The sequence below is a fragment of the Bos indicus genome, chromosome 19 (genome assembly GCF_029378745.1).
Source record: "Bos indicus isolate NIAB-ARS_2022 breed Sahiwal x Tharparkar chromosome 19, NIAB-ARS_B.indTharparkar_mat_pri_1.0, whole genome shotgun sequence".
Classification (NCBI taxonomy): Eukaryota; Metazoa; Chordata; class Mammalia; order Artiodactyla; family Bovidae; genus Bos; species Bos indicus.
This window is the reverse complement of record NC_091778.1, coordinates 46,617,787-46,640,542: the sequence shown is the minus strand read 5'-3', so window position 1 is coordinate 46,640,542 and position 22,756 is coordinate 46,617,787. Positions and strand designations below refer to the sequence as shown.

At 54.5% G+C, this 22,756-nt stretch overlaps 2 protein-coding genes across 2 annotated transcripts in view; one reads left to right on the top strand and one right to left on the bottom strand.

Annotated features, from left to right (window-relative positions):
* WNT3 (Wnt family member 3) overlaps window positions 1–10,301 on the bottom strand; it is a 55,601-nt gene extending 45,300 nt beyond the window's left edge. The window contains exon 1 of the mRNA XM_019980672.2: window positions 10,020–10,301. Coding sequence (XP_019836231.1) covers window positions 10,020–10,099 — 80 coding nt within the window. The 5' untranslated portion in view covers window positions 10,100–10,301. The remainder of the gene's footprint in view (window positions 1–10,019) is intronic.
* A 3,098-nt stretch (window positions 10,302–13,399) lies between these two features.
* The window catches only part of WNT9B (Wnt family member 9B), a 49,170-nt gene continuing 39,813 nt past the window's right edge, over window positions 13,400–22,756 (top strand). The window contains exons 1-4 of the mRNA XM_070774453.1: window positions 13,400–13,780; window positions 14,344–14,496; window positions 16,713–16,863; window positions 22,141–22,226. Of these exons, the coding sequence (XP_070630554.1) occupies window positions 13,400–13,780; window positions 14,344–14,496; window positions 16,713–16,863; window positions 22,141–22,226 (771 nt within the window). The remainder of the gene's footprint in view (window positions 13,781–14,343; window positions 14,497–16,712; window positions 16,864–22,140; window positions 22,227–22,756) is intronic.

The window sequence follows — 22,756 nt, the reverse complement described above, 5'->3', positions numbered from 1 at the left end:
GCATGGAGTTATGTTTTTGTTTACTGACCCCCATCATATGCTTGGCACTGGGGGAGGCAGGCACCAGGTGACGAGAACTCATGTGTGAGACTTCTCTGGTGGTCTAGTGGCTAAGACCGTGAGCTCCCAATGCAGGGGGCCTGGGTTCAATCCCTGGTCGGGGAACTAGAACCCACATGCCACAACTAAGAGTTCGCATGCTGCAACTAACGATCCCGCATGCTACAAATAAGACCTAGCGCATCCAAATAAATAAATAATAACACATGTGTAGTCTAGAATAACACACGTGTAGTGTAGAAGATGCCCATGGCCCATGAGAAAGGGCGCTGGGAATATAGGGCGTAGCTGTCCTGGGGAGTCGATGGGAAGAGAAGGGAGGGATGACATATTCTCTGCTTGTTGGACAGTAGATCTGGAATCTCAGACTCAGAGAGAGAGGATTTTGATCTGGGTCTCAAAGGCGCTAGTGGTAAAGAACCTGCCTGCCAATGTAGGAGATGCAGGTTCGATCCCTGGGCCGGGAATATCCCCTGGTGAAGGAACCGGCAACCCACTCTGGTATTCTTGCCTGGAGAATCTAATGGACAGTGGAGCCTGACGCGCTATAGTCCATGGGGGTTGCAAAGAGTCAGACATGAATAAATTAACTTAGCAAGTGCACACTCAAAGGCAAAATGGAATTTGAGCAGCTGCGTGAGAGGGGAGAGGAGATAGCAAAGTGTTTCCATGAACATGCACAGAGGGACTCCTGGGGACTTATGAAAGGTACACCTGATGTGGTGGTGCCTTTGTGCCCACAGAAGTGCGGAGACATGGGAGGTTTTAGAGCAGGGGAGAGACAGCCTCAGAAAGCCAGGTTAGGGGGACTTCCCTCGTGGTCCGTGATTAAGAATCCACCTTCCTATGCAGAGGACACAGGTTTGATCCCTGGTCGGGGAACCTGGATTTCATGTGTTGCGTGGTGCAGCCAAAGAAATAAAAAAAGACAGCCAGGTTAGGAAGATACGTGGTGAGAAGCTGGACAGGATGCGAGAGGCTGGCTCACTCCTGCCGCCATAGTCCCTATTTGCATTCCTAATGGGCCCTGCGTGGAGATTGGCTTTCCTCGCTGGCCCAGCTGGCTCTGACAGATAAGTGGGACTCTGTGCCCAGGGGCAGGGCGCTTGGTCCTGTTGCTCCCATCCCCCTCACCACACACACACACACACACACACACACACACGGTCACACACACATGGTCATACACACACACACACACACACACACACACACACACAGAGTCCTTCCTGTTTTTCCAGCCTAGCTGGAGTGAATTGTCTCCCAGTGTGCTAGTCTCCATCCAGGTGACAAGGATTTCCTGATGGCCACAGGCCTCAGAAGAGCCCTCTGCCTCCTGGCCCTTTACCCTCCCCACTCCTCGCCTCGCCTCCCACCTTCCATCACCGTGTCCCTGCTGAGGAATCCCATGCCTGGCTGAGCTCAGGTCAGGTCTGCAATGTCTGCACTAGTTCAGGTGAACCTGGGCATGCTCTGTGGCCACTTGACCTCCGACCTCTGCTCCCTCCCCTCGGTGCTTCCTACTGAACCGTAAGACCACCGCAAGAAGGGGCTGAGAACCCCCCTGTCTGGGTTCCATTCCTTCCTCCTCTGCTGGAAATACCAAATCTCTAAGCTCAAAGGCTCAGAGACTCCTGGAGGGTCCATCATCAGCCCTCTTTGACCAGGGACTGTATCTTACTCCTCTTCTCTGGTAGGACTAGCAATGATAGAGAGGTTTTCTGGAAAGAATTTGATGCTTCTCAAGGACTTTTGTAAAAATCCTTCCTTCTGAAGCTCTTAACAGCCCTGCAGGTGGGCAGGGCAAATGGCTTCCTTAGCATTGCCCATTTTGCAGATGAGAAAACCGAGGCCTGGGGGAGGTTAGAGACTCATGAGTGATCTCACAGCTGTTGAGTGTAAAGTTTTGTGCTCAACACTTCCCACCCTGCCCTGAGGTCACCTCTCAGTGACACCACCCGCCCAACCAGATACAGATAGTCCAAATAGCTAGCAGTCCAAGGCCAGCCGCATGTCCAGCTGGGGCCCAGAACAGCGGAGGGATTTGCATAATGTCACACCGCAACCAGTGGCAGAACCAGGTCTCAGGTCCCCTAACTCCCTGCTCAGAAACCTCCCACCAGCCCACACTGCCCCATCTTGTCTCCCAACATACTTCCCCTAGATGTATGGGTGAGCCTGACATCGCTGGAATTTACTCCACACACATAATGAGGCCATTTTGAGAAGGTCCGCCTCAGGGGGAACCAGAGAGCTGTCTAGTGTCCCCATCCTGACCCCTGCCAACTCCTCCCGGCTGTGCACGCCAAGCTGCAAACAGATAAACAGAGTCCATCAGCCTGCGCTCCCCTACCCTCTGCCCCCGACACACCTTGCTAGCCTCAAAAACGAGAGGCGGAGTTTGGGGTTTCAAAGCTGTGAAGAAGGCTGCATGGGAATTAAGAAGTAGTGGAGAGATGTCGCAGACTGTGCTGCATGGATCAGCGTTCATAGAAAGAATCCAGACGTCACCACCGCCAGTAACCGACCGAACGAGAGGCTGCTTGTCTACAGCACCGAAGAGATTTTAACTTTAGCAGTTGAACTATTTGAGCAAAGGACAGGGTGAGTGAAGGACAGGGAAGCCTGGCGTGCCGAGGCCCATGGGGTCGCAAAGAGTCGGACACGACTGAGCGACTGAACAACGACAAGTTGAATTGTAGTGACTCCCTAAGGTATCAGTTTAATGTGAGGAGAGGAAAGTGTCTCTCCCTCCAACGCAAGGCTAACCCGGCCTGGAGAACCTTCTGGATCTAAGGCAACCGCTGTGCCACGTACCACAGGTTGCCTGATACCAAAGAAGTGGGTCTCGACCTCTGAGTACAGAGGCAGGTCCCCAGCTTCCCAGCCCACGGCCCACTGAAAGTCAAGCAACAAAAAGGAGTCAAGGTGAAGGAAGAACCCAGAAGCAGCCATAGGATAGACCCCTGGAGGGAAAGTATGGGGTTATGGCCTCAGGAAGATTCTAGAAACCCTCTGCTCAGGTGGGTTAGCTATATTTGGCTGTCCAGGAGCTGAGAGGAGACCAAGTGATCTTCCCAAGGCAGTCACGCTTCCCAGCCCCGTCTGCATCCCAGACCCCCCTGCAGGAGTCCCAGGAGATAGGACTCTTCCCTTTTCCTCCACCCCCTCTCTCTCAGAACTCTTCCTGCTCCCTGTCCTAGTCTCCCACTGAGAACAGGGAATTCCCTCTCCATCTACAGGAGCCACAGGGACTGGCCTGGAGTTGGGGCGGCTCCAGGGACAAGACCTGGAGGGGGAGGGGGTGGGAGGCGCTCCCCTGCTGCTGCCCCCTCGTACCTCCACCCCCCAAAGAATGTAATTAAGCAGCAGGCCTCTGCCAGGAGCCAAGCTTTCTGCCTTCCGTCTATAAATCACCTTCTGAATCATCTCTCAGCTCCTGGAGGAGTAACTTCTCCTCAGGCTGCTCCAGGCAGCCCCAGTGCCACTCCCCCCCACCCACCCTCACCAGCCCGGGAACCTGCCTCTCCCACCCCTCCCTGGTCCAGCCCAAGGTGGCTCCAGTCGCAGCTGGAAGTGGCAGTGGCTTAGGAGTCCAGCAAACTGTGGGACGGGAGGAGGAGGATTAGGGGAGAACACACTGCCCTCTCCGCCCCCTCTTTCCTGGGCAGGCAAACAGCAGAGCCTAGGTTAGCCTAGCCTAGCTTCCTCAGGTTAAGTATAGAGCCTCAGGCTCCTGGTCTCCAGTACCAAGTTAAAGGGGCAAGTTGGCTCTGAGGATAAGGAGAAAACTGGCTCAGATGGTAAAGAATCTGCTGGCAATGGGGGAGACCCGGGTTCGATCCCTGGGTTGGGAAGATCCCCTGGAGAAGGGAATGGCAACCCACTCCAGTATTCTTGCCTGAAGAATTCCAGGGACAGAGGAGCCTGGTGGGCTGCAGTCCATGGGGTCGCAAAGAGTTGGACATGAATGAGTGAGTAACACACAAATACACACACAGGTAGAGTCAACCTGGGAAAACTTCTTGGGAGAGGCAAGTTTCGATCTAGAACTTGAATCAAAATAGCTTGCAGATAGGGATAAAACTAACATGTATATAATACTTCCAGTATGCTAGGCATTATTCAGAAAGCTTTACCTGTGTTCACTTATTCAATCTTCACAACAACCCTATGAGGTAGAAACAGTCACTGTTCTCATTTTACAGATGGGGAAACTGAGGCTCAGCGAGGTGAACTTGCTGTAGGTTACCCACTACTACAGGAATGTGAATGCAGGCAGTCGGGCTCCAAGAGGAATGTGAGTGTTCGGGGGAAATGAGGTTTGGAGGTGTAAGCAGGTGGACTAGGCAGCTTTGGGAGTTAGGTCAGAAGGGGCTGCCTATGGGAGGCTCTGTCTGCACGGGTGGCCTGGAGGGGTGAGGGAGGCAGGCTCCCTGGGGAGTGCATTGGGGCCACCTGGAGCTCCCTGTTTCACAGCCGTGAAGCACGTCCCTGTCACAGCCCTGCAGACTACAGGAGGCAGAAGAGATCCCTCCGGCTGCCTAAGAAAAATGAAGCCTAGAGGGAGACACAGAGAAGGAAAGGGACCCATCCTAGGTCACACAGCCTGTCAGTGGTAAACTCCGCCCTCAGACTCAGTCTGTGCACTCAAGCTCTGCTCACTTCCAGACACACAGTAATGTGAATACGTAGGTGTAGCATCAGGGTGGTACTAAGCTTTGAGGAAGGGGTTAGGCTCACCTGCTTCCCTAATTAGGAATAGGGAGTAGAGAATGTCCTTTCCCTCCTGGTGGCTTTACAAGGATTCTGTGGCTCATGGCAGGATGAGTGGAAAAGGCTAGAAGGCCAGATGCCCCTCAATCTCTGGGCTGACCACATTCTGAGACCAGAAAAGTCTTCCTTTTCCCTCACGCTCCCTGGAAGGGTCTGTTAGCTATATCCTCCTCTGAGAAGAGCTGCCCCTCCTGCCCCAACCCCAGGCTCCTTGTCTCCTGCCCAGACTCAGGAGAGATCTATTCAGAGTCTAGAGAGAACCTCCAGGTCAGAGACCCCTTCCCCTGCCTCACATCCATAACATCTCGATCGTACCTCTGCCCGAGCACCACCATGTTTATTAGCATTAAGTTCTGTAGTGGGCAGGATGGGAGATGCTTGCTTGGCTGAGCCTGTTCTTTGGGGATTTCTACCTAGAGCCCTCGCTATTCACCTCAGTTTCTGAACCAGCGATTGAGCAGGCACCCCAAAGCCAGACAGTGTGAGTGGCGGCAGATTCTAGCTGAGTTCGCCACTGGGAAAGCTGCAGGGAGGGAGGGAGCATACCCGCTAGAGAACTTGGCACCCCAGTCCAGCTCCTGCCTCTTTTGACCTCCATCCAAAGTTCTTCCCACCAGGCAAGTGTTCCAGATCCTTCCCAGATGACAGGTCCTCAGATTACCTGGGGTGAGGGTGATGCTCAGGGCCCAGATGCACCCATCACTCACCTCTTGGCCCCACAGATGTTGACAAAATACTCTGAAATTCTGGGAGAACTTTCCCTGACTGCTACCCCCTTCCCCATGCCTTCTCGCCATATATTAAAAAAGATTCTTCGGAGAACATAACTCAGCTCCATTCTCCTGTTTGTGCAGTGCAGTGCTCAGTCGTGGCCGACCTTTGCAACCCCATGGACTGAAGCCCACCAGTCTCCTCTGTCCGTGGAATTTTCCAGGCGAGAATCCTGTGGTGGGTTGCCATTTCCTACTCCAGCATTATAATAATATTTGACATGGGTTTTGCTCTTGTTGCCGTTTCAATGGTTGTTGGCCTTTTTTCTTTATTTTTTCAAGCAAAATGTGGTCCCATCAGAAGACAAACAGATCAACAACCACTTTTGCTCCCCTTGGACAGCAGGCTCCGCCCACAATGGGGGTGGGGTGGGCAGGAGGGTGGTGAACTCACTTCCAAGAGACCCAGATTAATTTCCCACTACCTCCCCCGAGGGTAAGGCCTGCCCTGGAAGGGAGACCACCCGGTTACAGCCTGGCCATCCGATCTGGTATCTGCCCATCTGTCTGTCTGTCTGTCTGTCTGTGGGATCAACAGCCTCCAGCCAGCTCAGCTCCTCGCCAGCCCCAGCCCCAGCCAGCTGTAATTCCTGCCTGTTACAAGTGTTAACACCTGGCCCGGGGCCTTCCTCCCCCGCAGTCTCCAGGTGCCTCTCTGAGCCCCGCCCACTGACCCCCACAGGGTTTGACTGAACATGTTCACAAGCCTCTGAAAGGTGGTTGGAGGTGGGAGTGGGTGGGGGAGGCAGCAGGACATCTGACAGATGGGGAAACTGAGGTAGGGCTTAGGGCAAGTGCTCGAAAGGGGAAATGGCTCCCAGGATGGTGGAGAGAGCTCAGCTGTTCTTATTTTCCCTATCTCTGCCCTCGACTTCTGCTGAGCATTTTCACCGAAGCTGAGAAGCAGAGGTAGGCTAGTGATTCCTGCGTTAGGAAACAGAGGCCCAGAGGGTTGTGTCCCACAGAGGTGGCTCCTGACCCCCAGCACAGGCCCCTTCCATCAGGGCGTCCGCCTCTGGAATGCAGCAGGCACTAGGCTGGGCTCTAATAAGACTGTTCATTTTTTTCCCCCAAGAAGGAGAAGAAAGACAAGTTCCTCCACCAGGCGCTAACTGGGACTGACAAGAAGAATTATAGAAATCAGTGCCGCTGCCACTTCTTCCTGTCCCCACTCTTCCACTACCTGGCTGCAAGGCCCTGGAACATCTTTTCCTTTCATGAACCTCTATCTGATGACCCTCCTTGTCTCTTGGCCTTCTGGTCTACCTTCTGGAGGCTTGGGCCTGAACGGTGAGGAACACTGCGGGTGGGGTGCTCTCCTTGATGGGTGGCACAGACAGAAATCCCAGCTGAACAGTTTCCCTTTAAAGTCCCTCCTAGGGAATGTGTGAGCTGGGTGGGCCGAAGAGGGCAGGCTGTGATGGGCTAGAGAACTGAAATCTGGCTGCCCTGGGGGCAGAGTAGAAACAGGAATCTGAGGCCTGTCTACTCTACTGTCCCTGTCGCAGCCTCGGCCCCCTGCTCCGGCCCTGAGAACATAACACGCTCTGCCCTAGCTCCAAGACCAAAGACAAACGGCGTTAAGAAGGGAGGGCTGGTGACATAGTCCTCGGGCAGACAGGATGAGCTTGTGCCAAGCAAGGCTCTGCACCTCCCCTTGCCCATGCTGCCCAGCCCCAGATCCCAAGTCCCTGAGACCCTTTCAGCTTCCTCTCTAAACCCTTGTCTCCTGCAGGACTATCCCTGCAGGACCATGGATGCCCACCAAGCCCCCAAGCTTAGAATGTCATTCACACTTACAGGTCATATGACTGCAAACATATCCACAGCCACTTACAGGTCATACCCCTGCAAACCTATCCATAGCCACGGGCCCAACCATGGTCACTGCCACCTGAGGACAGGGTCACAGGCGGACCCGGACACAGCCCTCACACTCATACTCACAATCAGGTCATGGCCATGAGCACTGATATCCATGCACAAAGACATCTGGGGAGCTTTCCCCTTATACGGTCATGAAGGCATGTGCACACATGCACACGCACATGCACACACACACACGCACAACACTCACATGCCCAGTCATGAATACAGTCATGCAGTGTCATCAGCAGACACGGGTGCTGACCTCTACATGGGCACAGATACTTCTAGACTTTCTCTGTCACACACACACTTCACAGAATCAGCCGCTTGCCAACACTTGTATGCAAAGACATAATACACCCTGGGCTGTGGATTCCCCCAGGCACATTTCACACAAGTTCACATCCACAGTCTCCCATCTGCAGGCACGGATGCTCCTTCAAACGGAGGGACACTAGTATACAGATGACACTCCTTAGGGTCTTAGACCTGAACACACATACACCTCTCTGCCCAGACAAAGCAACATCTCTGTCCCCATCCCCAACCCCAAATAAGCCATGTGTCCAGCAATTATATTAGGGCCAATGTCCTGGCTTTCTAGGTTTCTCCAGCATCTTCCTATTGGGTGGTCCCTATCTGAATGATCCCCAATACACCACTACACAGCAGACCCCCCACCCCTCCCTACCAGCACTGCCCCCCAAAAGTGCTCTTGTCCAGCTCATAGGAGAGGGGAACACGGTCTTTCCCCCTTGGTTCTTACAGCCTATCAGTCTCCAAGCCTTCTCTTTCCACCTTCCCCACCCACCCCGAGGTCCCTGGGAAAGCAGAGAACAGCATCCCCTTCCCAGAGGATGGGAAAAGGGTCGGGAAGGGCCAGTGAGGTAGGACTGTTTTCTGCAGCAGCATTCCTGTCAACCAGCAAAGCCCCCAACCCGGAATTCCTGGCTGCCCCCGCCACCCTGGGGACTTCTTTATGTTCAGGAGGCCTCGGGCCAGCCCACCAAGATGGGAAGAAATGGCTGGGCAGAAGAAAGATTTCCCCTTGGGTGTCTGTCCTGGGAGCAACTCTCAGCACCCTCTCTATGAAGCCCCTTGGCCATGCCCTGCTCCTACTCCCATCCTGCCCTCCCGAACACCCAGACACAAATGCTGCCACCCCAAACAGCTGGAGACAGGCTCAGGGTGTGACCCCCAAATCTCCTGGCTCTGCTCTTCCTATCCCAGGCTGGGCACGGGGTGGTTAAGAAGGGAAAAGGGGACATGCAGGTAGCACGCCTCTCTGACTTTCATCCTGGGGCCACAGACCCTCTGCTCACTCACAGATCCCAAATTCTTCCTCCTCACCTTCCACCCCACCCCACCCCCCCAACCCCCGGGCCAAGGCTCTCCTACATCCAGGAGGGGAAGATTCTTTAATTAAAGTTTTCCGGAATGCAGGGGGCTGGAGACTGAGGAGAGGCGGGGTGTAATTTAGAGAGCTGGTTTCAGTGTGTCTTTCCCCTCTGGCCTCTGGGACCTGCCGGGTAGCAATGAGGCCGCTTGGAAAACAAGGGGACTCCCTGGAACTGGGGCTCCCAAGGGGCTGTTTATTCCATGGCCAGTTCCCCCATACAGGCACAACCCCCACCCCAAAACACCGCGCCTGGTTTCCCAGCCTTATTTACTAAAAATGTCTTTTGTATCCGCATTTCTCAAGGACTGAATCCTCCTCTCCCTCTCTCCCTTTCTCTTCGGTCCTTGGTTTTTCCAAAAGGAACGAATTTGACATGGAGAATTGGGTTTTTGGTCAAAGAAAAAACCCACCCCCCTCCCAAACAACTACATTTTCAAGGAGCCCTGCTTTTGCCAGGATGGACAAGCAAGAAATGAATTAAATCCGAATTCAATGGTATCTCGGATCAGCACATACCATATTCACTTCTGAGGCTCAAGATTAATCTAGAGCAGAGTGGGGAGAATCTGATGAAATCCACCCCCCACCATTACCCTGCCCCAGGGATCCCTGAAGCCATTGGGGTCTAAAATATGAAAGCACAGAGGGGGTTATTGTGGGGAAATCTCTTGATGGAGGCGCCGGAGGAGATGGGGGTGGCAACGAAGGAACAGGATGATTTTGCCCATGAAGACCCCAAAATGGAGAAGAGGAGTGGCTGCGCCCCAGGGACCTCTCTGGATTTCCAGAAACCCAACTGCAAGCAAATGGAGGGTCTTCAGGGGGCCCCCAGATTGGGACGGGTTCAGGGTTAGGATCTAAGAATAAGAGACCTTCTGAGATGGGGAAAGTCCTCAAGCCTCTGCAGCGACTAGCAAGGAAAATGGTGCTTATCAGAGAAGCCAGGAGTTGGATTCTAAAGGCGACACCAGCAGAAAATCCGGGGTGGGGGGCGGTGGGCGAGTGGGGAGCTGGAGGGAGGTAAGAAGAAAGGAGCCCCAGCCCTGCCGCAGCCCACCCCCGGCTGGCGCCCCCCCACCACACACACACCTCCCTGGGGCTCCGTGGAGAAATCGGGCCGCGGGCAGATAAGAGGCGAGTCTTACCACCAAATTGGGTAGCCGGCGAGGACCCTGGTGCCACAGAGCAGGAGGCCGAGGAGCAGCCGGAGCAGGTGGGGCTCCATTAGAAGCGGCGCCGAGGAGGAAGTTTGCCCGCGACCATGAAGAGGGGGAGCGACGCCCCCCAGTAGTTGGAACAAAGTCCACTTGAGATTGGAAATGACTTTCGGGCTTGTCAGAAGCGCACCTCCACCCGCAGCTGCCCCCTTCCAGAGCCCAGCGCGGAGCAGCCGGGTTTGAGGATGTCAGCGAGCAGCCAATCAGAGCCCGCGGCCTAAGGTAAGAGATGAGTCTGTAGTTCAGCCTGTCAATCACGCGCCCCTCCCGCCCGGCCCACGAGTCTGGCTCCGGGAAGGGCATCGCCCAGCAAACTTGGGCAAAGCCCGCGCCCCGGACCCAGTGGGAACTTGAGGGGGGACACGGCACCTACGGACCCTCCGCTGGCCCGGAACCGCCGCGGCCCCCCGCCAGCCAGGTTTAGGGAGCCGGGGCTGTGACTGGGTGTTGACGTGGAGCCGGCTTGGCGTGGATATTGACGGGTGGCTCCTTTTCTCTCCGGAGACCGTGACCTCTTGGGACTTGGGCCCGTGAGGAATCGAGAGTAGAAAGCACAAGGATGTTTCCAGAAGCTTCGCTCGGGCAGGACAGGATCCAAGGGTCTCAGAGGGGGTTGGGAAATGCTACCCCTCCCAGCCTCCCAAGCCCGCGAGCGGGCCGGGCCCCTCGACCCGGCCGCGGGAGGTGGCTTCCAGAGTCTTCAAGAGGCGAGCGGAAAGGTCCACGGAGGCTCGCAGGTCTGGCTGCGGGCGGCGCCGGGGGACCGAGCCGAGTGTCATTTGAGTCTTTTGTCAGGGATCAGATCGGTATCGGGACCTCCTGCTGCCTTTGCATTTCCTGCAACTGACACCAGCGGCCAGTTGCATTTCCTGCGCGCGGAGCCGTGTCACTTTCTCCTCCTTGAGGGGTTCAGGCCTGGCCTCAAGCTCAGGTCAGAAGGACACCCGCAGTCCCTTTTGAATCTTCTGGATGAACCGTTTACCACGCATGAAACGCAGTAGCCCCACCAGGGAAGCCGCTGGGGTCCTCAGGGGACCTTGCTGCCAAGAGACCCCCTGCCCTGCCCACCTCTCCTGCTTGAGGCTCTCAGCTCCAACCTGGGACTTGGTGATAATGCCCCCTTTCCTGTATGCACACCAAAGGAATCTAAATACCCCACCCCTGGCCATAAGAAAAGTCTTTCCAAGGCCTCCCTGGGTTCTTTCTCTCCTCTCTTTCCCCAGAGTCAAGGAATTAAGTCTGCCTTGAGCGGTGCTGAGATTGAAGCCAGATTTGGGGGCCCTTGACCCCTATCACTGGGATGCCTGCCCCCCAACCCTGCTCCCAGGCCCCTCGAGGCCCCCACAGGCACTCTGGGTTGGGGCAGGAGCAGGGCTGGAGCATCCCTGGGCCTGGGGCAAAGACAGTGAGGCCAATAAGAGGGGTTGAGGACAGTGACTCCTGGAACTGCATCAGGAGGCTAACCCCCAGCGCTGGGAGGCCGGGAATGGTAGAGTCTCCACCGGGTGGGGGCTTGGCTAGAGGAAGTCTGTGCCAGGGGGCCAGGCATTCCTGGCCTTTGATCTGGGCCACCCATGCCTATAGCTTGAACCCACTGCCCCTGCCCATCCTGAGAGCCCTCAGTGCACAAGGCTGTGATGGGTGCAGGGAGCTTGGAAAACTGGCCCGGGGGCATCAAGGGTCGGGAGAGCCGCCTGGGCTTGTCACGGCTTCTGGCGCGTTCCTAGCCCGGTGCTCGACTAGAGGGCGGGGGGTGGGGGGGGGGTTGGGGGGGGGCGCGGTGTGCTGGTTGGAGATGAAAGAGAGGAGGGGAGGAAAGGGGAGAATAGGGAAAGACAGAGTAGTGAAAATAGCGCATCAGTGAGGGCCTGAGAGAGAAAGAGCAAAGAGCACGAGAGACAAGAGCGAGGGGAGATTAACAGAGGGAGCCCGCAGAGAAAGAAGGGGAAGAAACGGGGAAGGAGAGGCAGATATGGGGAAGGGTGAGAAAGGCGAAGAGAAAGCCCCAACCTGCCCAGGACAGTGGATGGGGGTGGAGACTGCAGAGATGGGGACCTTAAGAGATGGCTCCGTGGCAGGCTGATTTCTGATTCACCTGGAAAGGGGGTTGTGGGGAATCTGCCATTTTCCCTGACCTTGGAACCTCAGGGCCCTGACTCTAGAGGGCAGAGAGCCCTCTGCACACACCCTTCCTGGCCTGCTAAGTTCTACCTGGAGCTCTGCCCTCCCCAACGGGGAGCTCTCCGATGGTTTTTCTGCCTGCTCGAACTCCAATCCTGCCTGATAATTTGGGAGGCTCCGGAACCCCACAATCGTCTTTATTAGAGCTGAGGAGGACTGCCTTTCCCTGGCCACCAAGACACCCCTGTGGATACAGTGTGGCCAGGACGGTGTGTGGGGGGTGGTGTGAGGGGGAAGAAGGATTAGATGGCTTCTTTGGGGTCATGTCTGGGTCCCAATATTCCATAGGTGCCAGCCTGGGAGGTGGGGGCAGGAGATCCCGAAGGCTGTGGGAGGGGTGGGGTGGGGGTTGACTTGCCCAGCCAGAGAGCCCAGGTCGAGCAGGCAAGCCTGGCCATTCCCTGAAGGGATACAAGTATCCTGATGCCTCCTCCAGGCAGCCCGGGAGCACCGGGAGACCTGGGGCGTGAGCCTGGGGAAGAGGATGGAAGCTGAGACAGGGTCACAAGTGGGCGGTAGGGTGGAATCCTGGACTTGCGCTGGCCTCACAGCCCAAGGAAGGAAGGAAGGAGAGCCCTGGAGAGGCGGTGTGGGAACCTGCTAGAGGAGCACAGGCGCCCTGGAGGATGGAAGCTGTGTGGGGATTTCCCCCCACTTGAAAGCTCCCCAGAAGAGGGGATTCCTGAGCCTTTTCCCCTCCCCTGCCAGGTGTCCTTCCTTCAACACAGGCTTAATTTCCTTCCTCCCGCCGGCCCAACGCTGCCGGTGGGAACGCAGGAATGGTCCCTGCCCGGGAGGGGGAGGGCACCCCCGAGACACGTGTCACAAACGGAAACACCCGCTGTCTCTTGGGCACCCGAACCGCACTCGATAGGGAAAGGGTTAAATTCACTCCAAGGCCAGCCGGGACGGGGTGGGGGTGGGAGCGGCGGAGGCGTCCGTGTTGGACCACGAGGCCTCCGCCTGCGTGGTAAGGTGGCCTCTTGAAAGCGGCCTAGGGGCTGAAGGCTGGCACGTGGGAAGCACTCTGGGTTGTGTGAGGACGTCGGGAGTGACTGCCCGTCCCGGTCCCACCCCTACCGCTCTGGCTGCCCCAAGGTTCACTTCGACGTGCGCTCCCCGGGGGCATGCCGTCGGCCGGTGTGTATTCAGCATCCGCTCGACCCGGCTCCCTGCGGAGCTACGGCGGAGACAAAGGACAGGGGGGCCGGGTCCCCGCCCGCCCGCAAGCACGCCCGCCCGCTGGGGGCTACCAGTCTATCGCGGGGAGGGAGAAGGACATCGTCGATTCAGCCTTCTGTGCTTCACTTGTGCTGGGAACATGCTCGAAGGCCGCTGGGGCCCAGGAGCCGGGATCCCGGACCAGCCTGGGGCGGATGAAGGGAGAGAGGGCAAAGCCGCTGCGGGGCGGGGCGGGGTGGGGTCGGGGGGAGATGCAGCAAGTGCCGATGGCCTGCAACCTCGCGACTCTTGCAGGGAACCGCACGAAGAGAGCGTGTGGGGGCTCTGTACCGGAGGGAGCTCGGGGATGGCGAGGGGCTTTGAACTTTACCACCAAGAGCTACAGGAGTCTCTCTAAAGAACAGTATCAAGCGAGGTTCTCCTTGGAGGCCTCTGGAAAGCTAGACAACCGGAGAGGGCAACCTGGTGGCAGGTGGTTCCTAGTGTGGATGATGGGTCCAGGACTTAATCGAACAAGATTTCTTTCAACTGCCCAGTATAGAAGTCGCGCTTGGAAACGCCGGAAGCCTGCACTGGGTAAGCACATAGGTGAGTAACAAACGCCTACGGAAGCGAGCGTCTCTGTCGCCCAGCCCCGGCGCGCCCCCTGGCGGCGGTGCTGATAACAAGGCAGGAAGTCTGTGGCCGAGGAAGGTGGCCCCGCCCCGCCCCGCGCGTGCACCCGCCGGCTGGAAGCCGAAACCTTTGTTGGTGAGCAGCCCGGATCTTTGGGGATCCCGGTTAAGTAGGCATCCTCGTGAGTGAATGCCTTTAATCTACTTCGCAATCCCCGAGCTTAGCTAGGGATCAGGTGTGCGTGGCTTTAGGCTTCCCTCTCCTCCCCACCCAGGCGGCTCCCTTGGGAGAGCAGGCCGCGCCCCAAGAAGCAGGACGCAGACTGGCCAGTGTGATGCCCCGGGCTTCCACTCCTGGGCACCAACAGGCAGTGGCCGTGTGGCTGCCTCAACCTTATGTCGAGGTGTGGGAGGCTGCAGACAGCCGGGTGATGTCACTGAGTCCTTCCTGGCCTGGCCCACCCACTGGCACCCCTAGATCACAGGTGCCACCTGTGGGACCGTAAGAGGTTTTCCCTGTCACAGTAGTTCCTCCTGTCTTAGTCCTCTCTAGTTCCCTAAGGGCATTTTGGAAAGTGATTTGGGGTCAAAGTCCTTTAGAAGGGAGGGAGCTACCGCAAATTGGGGTGAGAGGGGCACTCCTGGCCAGCTGCTTGTCATCTCTGAGCCTCCTTTCTTCCATCCAGGTGGGTAATACTTTGTATCTCATAGGGAGTTGTCAGCGTTAAATGAGAACCGTGCTGACAGAACGGCAGACCGCGGATGGTGAATAATAAATATTGGGTTTCTTTCTTCTCCTCTTAGGGGCTAAGGAATCAGAAGCTGTCTTGGATTGCTCCTTCTGCCCCTGTCAGCCTCAGCTGAGCGGCTCCTCAGGCGCCCAGGAGCCTCCTCTGGACAGATTTATCCAGGAAAATCTTGTCTGACCTCCCAACTTGAGACCTACCTCACCATCTCCTCTTCAGAGACCGCCGCCCCCCTCCACCAAGTTCTTAGCTGCTCCCCATCTTGTCCCTCTGGGCCTCTTATTCCACCTTATTTTTCTACACAGCCCTAAACATTGACCTTATATTCCATATATTCCATGTCGAATGTGTCTGTCAAATTACCCACTTAACGTTGTCTATTCTCTACTTTAAAATGAAATTCTTCCCAAGCCCCAACACTCAGAGCAGGATCCTGGACAGAGCAAGCCCCTTCTATATATTGCTGATGACTGGCTGGGGGAGCGAGGGAGGAGGCAGAGGCTGAGGCCCCAGATGAGGGGACTGTTGTCTGAGACCCTTATGGCCCTCTGGGGTTCCCATCTTGAGTAGATCCTGGCATCGAGAATTACCCACCCACCCTAGCTACCCCACTCCTGTGTTTCGGCTCCTGTCTCCTGCCCAGGTGACATCTGTACTGCTCCAGGTGGGCTGAGATCAGGGGTTGGCTGGCTGTCGAGAAGTTGCCACCACACAGGACACTCGAGGCTTGATGGGCCTTGTGCTGCCAGACCCGCTCTCTGCCCCTCTTTCCCTCCCTCACTTTCCCTTTTCTTCCAACTCTTCAGTCTTTTTCCATCCTTCTTGATTCTGCCTTTGCCTCGGGGCTCTGAGCCCCTACCCGGACATGACTGGCCTGCCCGAGCGAGGACCTGGGGCCCCAGGTCGGTTCCTGCCCAGGGAAGTGCTCCTTCCCTGGACAAGTAGAGCCAGACCTCTGGGTGGCTGTCTGGGTGTGGCTGACTTGGCTTCTCGTGGTCAGGACTGTTGCTCCCAGTTTTCCTTCTAATCCCCGATGGGTGGGACGTAACCAGGAAGGGGAGCCCCGGATGCAACCCAAGAGCCATCTCTGCTTTCTTCTGTCTCCAGCCTGAGCCAAACTGAGGCCCTCTTTCACCTGGGCTCCAGGGCAGGAAGGTGTTTCTGTTTTTCCCATCTCCCACAAACATGTATTTCTTGCCTGCTGTGGGCAAAGCCTGGGGCTGAGCTCTGGGGCTCAATCCTCAAGAGGACCCTAGGAGCATGGTAGGTGCTCTGTGTGCACAGGGTCAGAGGATGACTCCATTCATTCACACATTTTCATAGAGCACAGAATATTTATTGGAAGGACTGATGCTGAAGCTGAAGCTCCAATACTTTGGCCACCTGATGGGAAGAACTGACTCATTGGAAAAGACCCTGGTGCTGGGAAAGATTGAGGGCAGGAGGAGAAGGGGGCGACAGAGGATGAGATGGTTGGATGGCATCACTGACTCAATGGACATGAGTCTGAGCAAACTCAGGGAGATAATGAAGGACAGGGAAACCTGGCGTGCTGGAGTCCATGGAGTTGCAAAGAGTCAGACAAGACAGCAACTAAACAATGATGAAGGATGAGCATTAATGAACAAAAACTGTCCTGGTGTTGGCCTTGCCGTCTATGGGGGAGACAGTCATCCGGGAGATGATCAGATAAGTGTTTCCTTTACACCAAGATAGGAGCCGTGACAGTTCTTTTCATCCCAGAGATCTTGAGGGGGAAGACTTTTGTGGGGGCACGTTAAGGCGATAGGATAGAACAAGCCAGAGATTATTCTTGGAGGTGATGCAGAAATCACGGATCAAATCCTGGTTTGTACTCTCCTGAGTTCTGCCAGCTAATTATGCTCCCCACAAACCAGTGCAGCCAGCAGCAGCCATTGCTGGAAACTCACATGGGCCCAAGCATTGGCTCTGGGTCCAGGGAGCCTGGACACATGGATGTGTACCCAGTGGTGAGAGCTGCCTCACTAGGCATCCAGGAGCAGGTGGCTGTGGCTGGCACAGGTGCAGGCGAGTCCTTGTGCAGACCAGAGGCACCTGTCTGGCCTTGTCCCACATCTGGCATAGCCCATCCCCTCATTTGCCTTGGCTTCCAGGTGAGGCCTGAATGGGGTTTCAGGTCTGGCTGGAGAGACCCTCTGTCTGAGTGGTTGTCTTAGAGCCCAAATCTCATGCCAGCACCCCAACCCCAGTGAATCCAAGTGCTGCCTCTCCCTGTGTGATACTGGGCACATTACCTACCCTCTCTGAGCCTGTTTCCTCATCTGCAAAATGGGTGTAATAACACCTGCTTCAAAAGGCTGTTGCTTGTTCAGTGGAGTGATTTCTACAGTGTCAGAAAGGGCACCTCGGGCACGTTAAGTGCCCCTCCATCCTTCGTGATAGTTAGCCGATCTGTCTCGATGGCAGCCTTCTGTTAGGTTGTAGTATAGCTCACACTGACGGTGGCCTCTTTCTTCGCCAGTTGGTTCTGGCTCCCCCACCTGACTCAGAGAGAAATTCTGATTGGTCTGAGCCAGTCATGGAAACCCAGTCCTCTTGCTTGGGATTCATTTAAGGGTAGATACGGGATCCAGTTTAGGCTAATGAGACGTGAAGGGAGGTCTGCTGGAGGGTACAAAAACTTTTCTGCCAAAAGTTTTTTTGGGGCCCTTAAAATGATACTGTTCCCATCATCACTTCATGGCAAATAGATGGGGAAACAATGGAAACAGTGACAGACTTTATTTTTGGGGGATCCAAAATCACTGCAGATGGTGACTGCAGCCATGAAATTAAAAGACGTTCCTTGGAAGAAAAGCTGTGACCAACCCAGACAGCATATTAAAAAGCAGAGACGTTACTTTGCCAACAAAGGTCCATCTAGTCAAAGCTATGGTTTTTCCAGTAGTCATGTATGAATGTGAGAGTTGGATTATAAATAAAGAATTGATGCTTTTGCACTGTGGTGTTGGAGAAGACTCTTGAGAGTCCCTTGGACTGCAAGGCGATCCAACCAGTCAATCCTAAAGAAAATCAGTCCTGAATATTCATTGGAAGGACTGATGCTGAAGCTCCAATACTTTGGCCACCTGATACGAAGAACTGACTCATCAGAAAAGACCCTGATGCTGGGAAAGATTGACGGCGGGAGGAGAAGGAGACAACAGAGGATGAGATGGTTGGATGGCATCACTGACTCTATGGACATGAGTTTGAGTAAGCTCCTGGAGTTGGTGATGGACAGGGAAGCCTGGCATGCTGCAGTCCATGGGGTAACAAAGAGTCGGACACCACTGAGTGACTGAACTGAACTGAACTGAAAATGATACTATACACATTGCTTTTTCCTGCTTTTGGACATTATTATATCTGAGTGTGATGCCTGGAGCAGCAGCAGCCATTCTGTGCCATGAGGGAAGCTGCCTGAGGATGAGGCTGACTAATAGAGGAAGAACAGAACAAAAACAGAGAAAGAAACTGGGTCTCTGATACCACTGCTAAGATATTAGCTGACTGCAGGGGAGTCCTGCCTCAGAAATTCTTGTTATATGAAATAATACAGTTTCCTTGTTGTTTAGGCTACTTTAGTCTGTTACTTTCAGCCAAAGCCCTCCTAACTGAATTCTGTATTCTCCTGCCTGGTATAGGGCAGTTAGATAAAGTGTTACTGATTGATTTACAAATTGAGTTGCTTTAAAGGTTGGTCACTTTTCTTTTTCTTGGTTTTGGGGGCTTTAGTTTGACTGGGAATGAGGTTGCAAATTGGAGCCTGGAGCTGGGAGACTCACTCTGATACAGTTTGGAGGAAGAAGGAAATAACAAAAGGGAGGTGTAGGGTTGAGGTGGAGCTTAAAGTTAATCCAGAATAAAGTTCCATTTGGTGTTGCTTTTTCCTTAAACAGCTACAGCTTGTCTACTAACGAGTATAGAGTATCTTCTAGAGATGATGAAATGTTTTGGAGTTAGATAATGGTGTTGCCTACACAACTTACTGAATGCAGCAAAAGTCAGTGGTACACTATAACATGGGGAATTTCATGGTATGCGAATTATATCTTCATGGTTTTAAACACAGAAAAACAAGCTTTGGCAATTCACCTGCATTTCTTCCATACTCTCTCCTCCACCTGTGATCTTAGCCCTGTAGTCACTGGCCTTCTCAGGCCCCCCACTCCCACACATCCACGCACCACTTTCTGAGGTTGCTGCTCAGAGGGGCTGGAGGAAGGCTCCTCTAGGGACAGAGGGTGAGTTCTGCTTTCCACCCACCGTTTTAAGGCCTCTGTGCATCCACCTGAGGAGCCAGGATCTCCTGTCCCTACTGGCCATATTGCCTCAGGTTGGGGGAAGGGTGTCAGAATGATACTGTGGGGGCACACGGGCTCTGTGATCAGACAGGGCGATTTCCAACCTGGGCTCCACTGCTTAGCTACTGCCTCTGCTGCTGCTAAGTCACTTCAGTCATGTCTGACTCTGTGTGACCCCATAGATGGCAGCCCACCAGGCTCCCCCATCCCTGGGATTCTCCAGGCAAGAACACTGGAGTGGGTTGCCATTTCCTTCTCCAATGCATGAAAGTGAAGAGTGAAAGTGAAGTGGCTCAGTCGTGTCTGACCGTCAGCGACCCCATGGACTGCAGCCTTCCAGGCTCCTCCATCCATAGGATTTTCCAGGTAAGAGTAGTGGAGTGGGGTGCCATTGCCTTCTCCTTAGCTACTACTTCGGGCAATTTATTTAGACTTCCATGTGATTGTTTCTTTATCTGGAAAATGGGTACATGTACTAATGCCACAGCTCACAGGGCAAATGGCATAATTTATCCCCAAGACCTGGGCATAAAGTGAAAATGTTAGTCCCTCAGTCGGGTCCCACTCTTTGCAACCCCATGGACTATAGCCTATCAGGCTCCTCTGTGCATAGAGTTCTCCAGGCAAGAATACTGGAGTGGGTTGCCATTCCCTTCTTCAGGGGATCTTCCCAACCCAGGGATCACACCTGGGTCTCCTGCGTTGCAGGTGGATTCTTTACCTTCTGAGCCACCAGGGAAGCCCAATAGTTGACAACAAATGCTGGTTCCCTAAGACATACTATTAACTTGGGACCAAACAAATGGCAAATCCTTGACCAGACTGTCTCATGATTGATGTTCCCAGCTTTTCTGCTTTGTCTGGCCCAAAAGTTCACCTTCCCCTCCTTCTCCTCACCTACCCTGACCTTGACCCTCCCGGGTCCCCTCTGCCTTTTGTTGTACACATTTAAGAGGGTAGTACTAAGAGGAGAAATCATTTTCTGAAACCCACATCAGTGAATGTGGCATAACCAAAATATTTTTCTTTATCTTTTTTTTTTCCTGCTCCAGAATTTAAGAAAGTCTGATGTATAGTTTGCCTAAAAGTTAGACTTCCAAGAGCCTTTCTGTGGCTAATGGTAGTATTTCTCAGAGGCTGGAGAGGACCATGGATGCCCCACAATATGAAACATGGTGTTAATTCACGTGGGGTCACATGTGCGAAAGCTCATTTATTTATATGTTCTATCCTGTTTTCCTTCACTCTTCCCGAGTATTGTCGAGGGAGGAGAAAGTCTGTTTGATGTTAATACAACACTTCCTAAGATTCCTTTGTGATAAAGAGAGAAGGTCACACATCCAGCCTTTGGAGGGGCATAGTATCTGGTTCGGAGAAGGCAGTGGCACCCCACCCCAGTACTCTTGCCTGGAAAATACCATGGATGGAGGAGCCTGGTAGGCTGCAGTCCATGGGGTCGCTAAGAGTCAGACACGACTGAGCAACTTCACTTTCACTTTTCACTTTCATGCATTGGAGAAGGAAATGGCAACCTACTCCAGTGTTCTTGCCTGGAGAATCCCAGGGACGGGGGAGCCTGGTGGGCTGCTGTCTATGGGGTCGCACAGAGTCGGACATGACTGAAGCGACTTAGCAGCAGTATCTGGTTAGAAAGACATTGTTGAAAATGATAGTAATCTACAGTTTCCTTTGTAATCAGACTTCCCTGGTGGCGCAGTGGATGGGACCCCACTTGCCAATGCAGGGACACGGGTTCAATCCCTGCTTGGAGAAAGTTCCATATGCCGTGCCACAGAGCAACTACCTGTGTGCCACAACTACCAGAGCACCGAGAGCCCACGCTCTGCAACAAGAGGAGCCACTGCAGTGAGAAGCCAACTCGCTGCAACTATGGCCGTAGCTCGCCGCAACGAGAGAAAGCCCGCGCACAGCAATGAAAACCAGCGTGGCCAAAACAAAATAAATAAAGTTTCCTTTGTAATTGAAGTTATTAAAAGGAAGGCAAATCAATTTAAAGAAAAGTGTTAAGAAAATAGCAGAACACCTATGGAGTGAAGGTGACATGGAAATGCCTGGAGTCTGGAAAATACTGGATCATGCGGATAAACAGAGCTGAGTACTTACAGTCAGGGTGCCCTCAAGTTCCACTGTGTGGCCAGGGCACCTTAGTAATGGGCACCTGCTGGTTGGTCAGGGCCCCGGGGTGACCTGAAGCTGGCAGAATGGAAGGGCACTGGGGTTGTAACAGGCAGTCACCCCAGCCATGAGCTGAGAATCACCCCAGCATCGTTTCTGCCTTAAGGTACAGGCAAGAGCCTTGAGGCCAGACATCCAGCCTTAGGACTGTGTTGGATGGCAAGGTGGCCTAGCACGAGGCCTCGGTGACCCAGATACTCCTACTAGGGGTGGGGTGATGGTTGCTGCTGTTGTTTAGTCACTAAGTCGTGTCCAACTCTTTGTGACCCCATGGACGGTAGCTCGCCAGGCTCCTCTGTCCATGGAATTTCCCAGGCAGGGATGCTGGAGTGAATTGCCATTTCCTTCTCCAAGGGATGGAACCCATGTCTCTTGAGTTGGCAGGAGGATTCCTTACCACTGAGCCACCAAGGAATCTCAGGGATGGAGGAGGAAGCTTAATGGTGTCCCAGTTGCCCAGAGGGGCTGAGTTTCCAGTCTAGGCCCAGGAGAGACAGAGGGACTGGAGGAGGTGGTAGGACAAGGCCCAGAAGGTGCATTGGCATTGGAGAGCCACTCGTCTCCCTCCTATGAGGAGTGTGAAGAGCCGCAGAAGCGGGAGACCAGAAACCGGGGCTTCCGCCTCAGCTTTCTCTCAACTGGCTGTGTGTCCTTGGCAAGGCACTTACCCTCTCTGGGTCTCGGTGTCCCTCTAGGTTACAGCAGCCAAGTGAGGAGTCCTTCTATTCCCGACATCATAGATTGGCTGGTCCAGCTCCCCAGGACCCCTGTAAACACCCCTCTGTGTTCCTGTCCCTTTCAGGGCAGACCAGGACAATAGCCAGAGCTGGCTACAGGCTCATGGCTGGGGCTGTTCTTCTAGGTGAGGGGCCACTGGTGTCCAGCCCGGTGAGGCTCTGGTAGTATTGGGCAGTGCCCAGTGGCCATGTTGGCAGGCTTAAGGCACTAATAGAAGAGATGGGGACCTGGGAGGGAGGGAGGGAGGGAGGGGATGAGAGAAGGAAGAGGTGCCTGGGTGGGGGCGGCCCCAATGGCTGCCCTCATGAACATGCCGAAGGTTGCCAAATTGAGTTTAAGCCTTGGTTCCAGAACATAAAGCCTCATCTCTGGGGGCTTGACCCCTCGGAGCCCCCACCCCCAGGGCCGGCTGGATGAGCCGCCCCAAGGGAACTGGCCCCAGAAGGGCCCGGTTGTTGGCTGCGAAGTGGCTGGGAGGGAAGTTTTAATGATACACAACACAAGACACAGGGGGGAAAGAAAGAAGGGGGTGGTGGAAGAGAGAAGGGAGGTGGGGGGGTGGAGAAAGAAAGACCTCCTGCCAGGCCTGTTGCCAGGAGACGGCTAGGCAGCCAGAATCAGCCCTGCTCTTTTCACAGTTGCCTTTAAGCAAGGAGAGAAAGCCCTGTCCATAAAGGGGG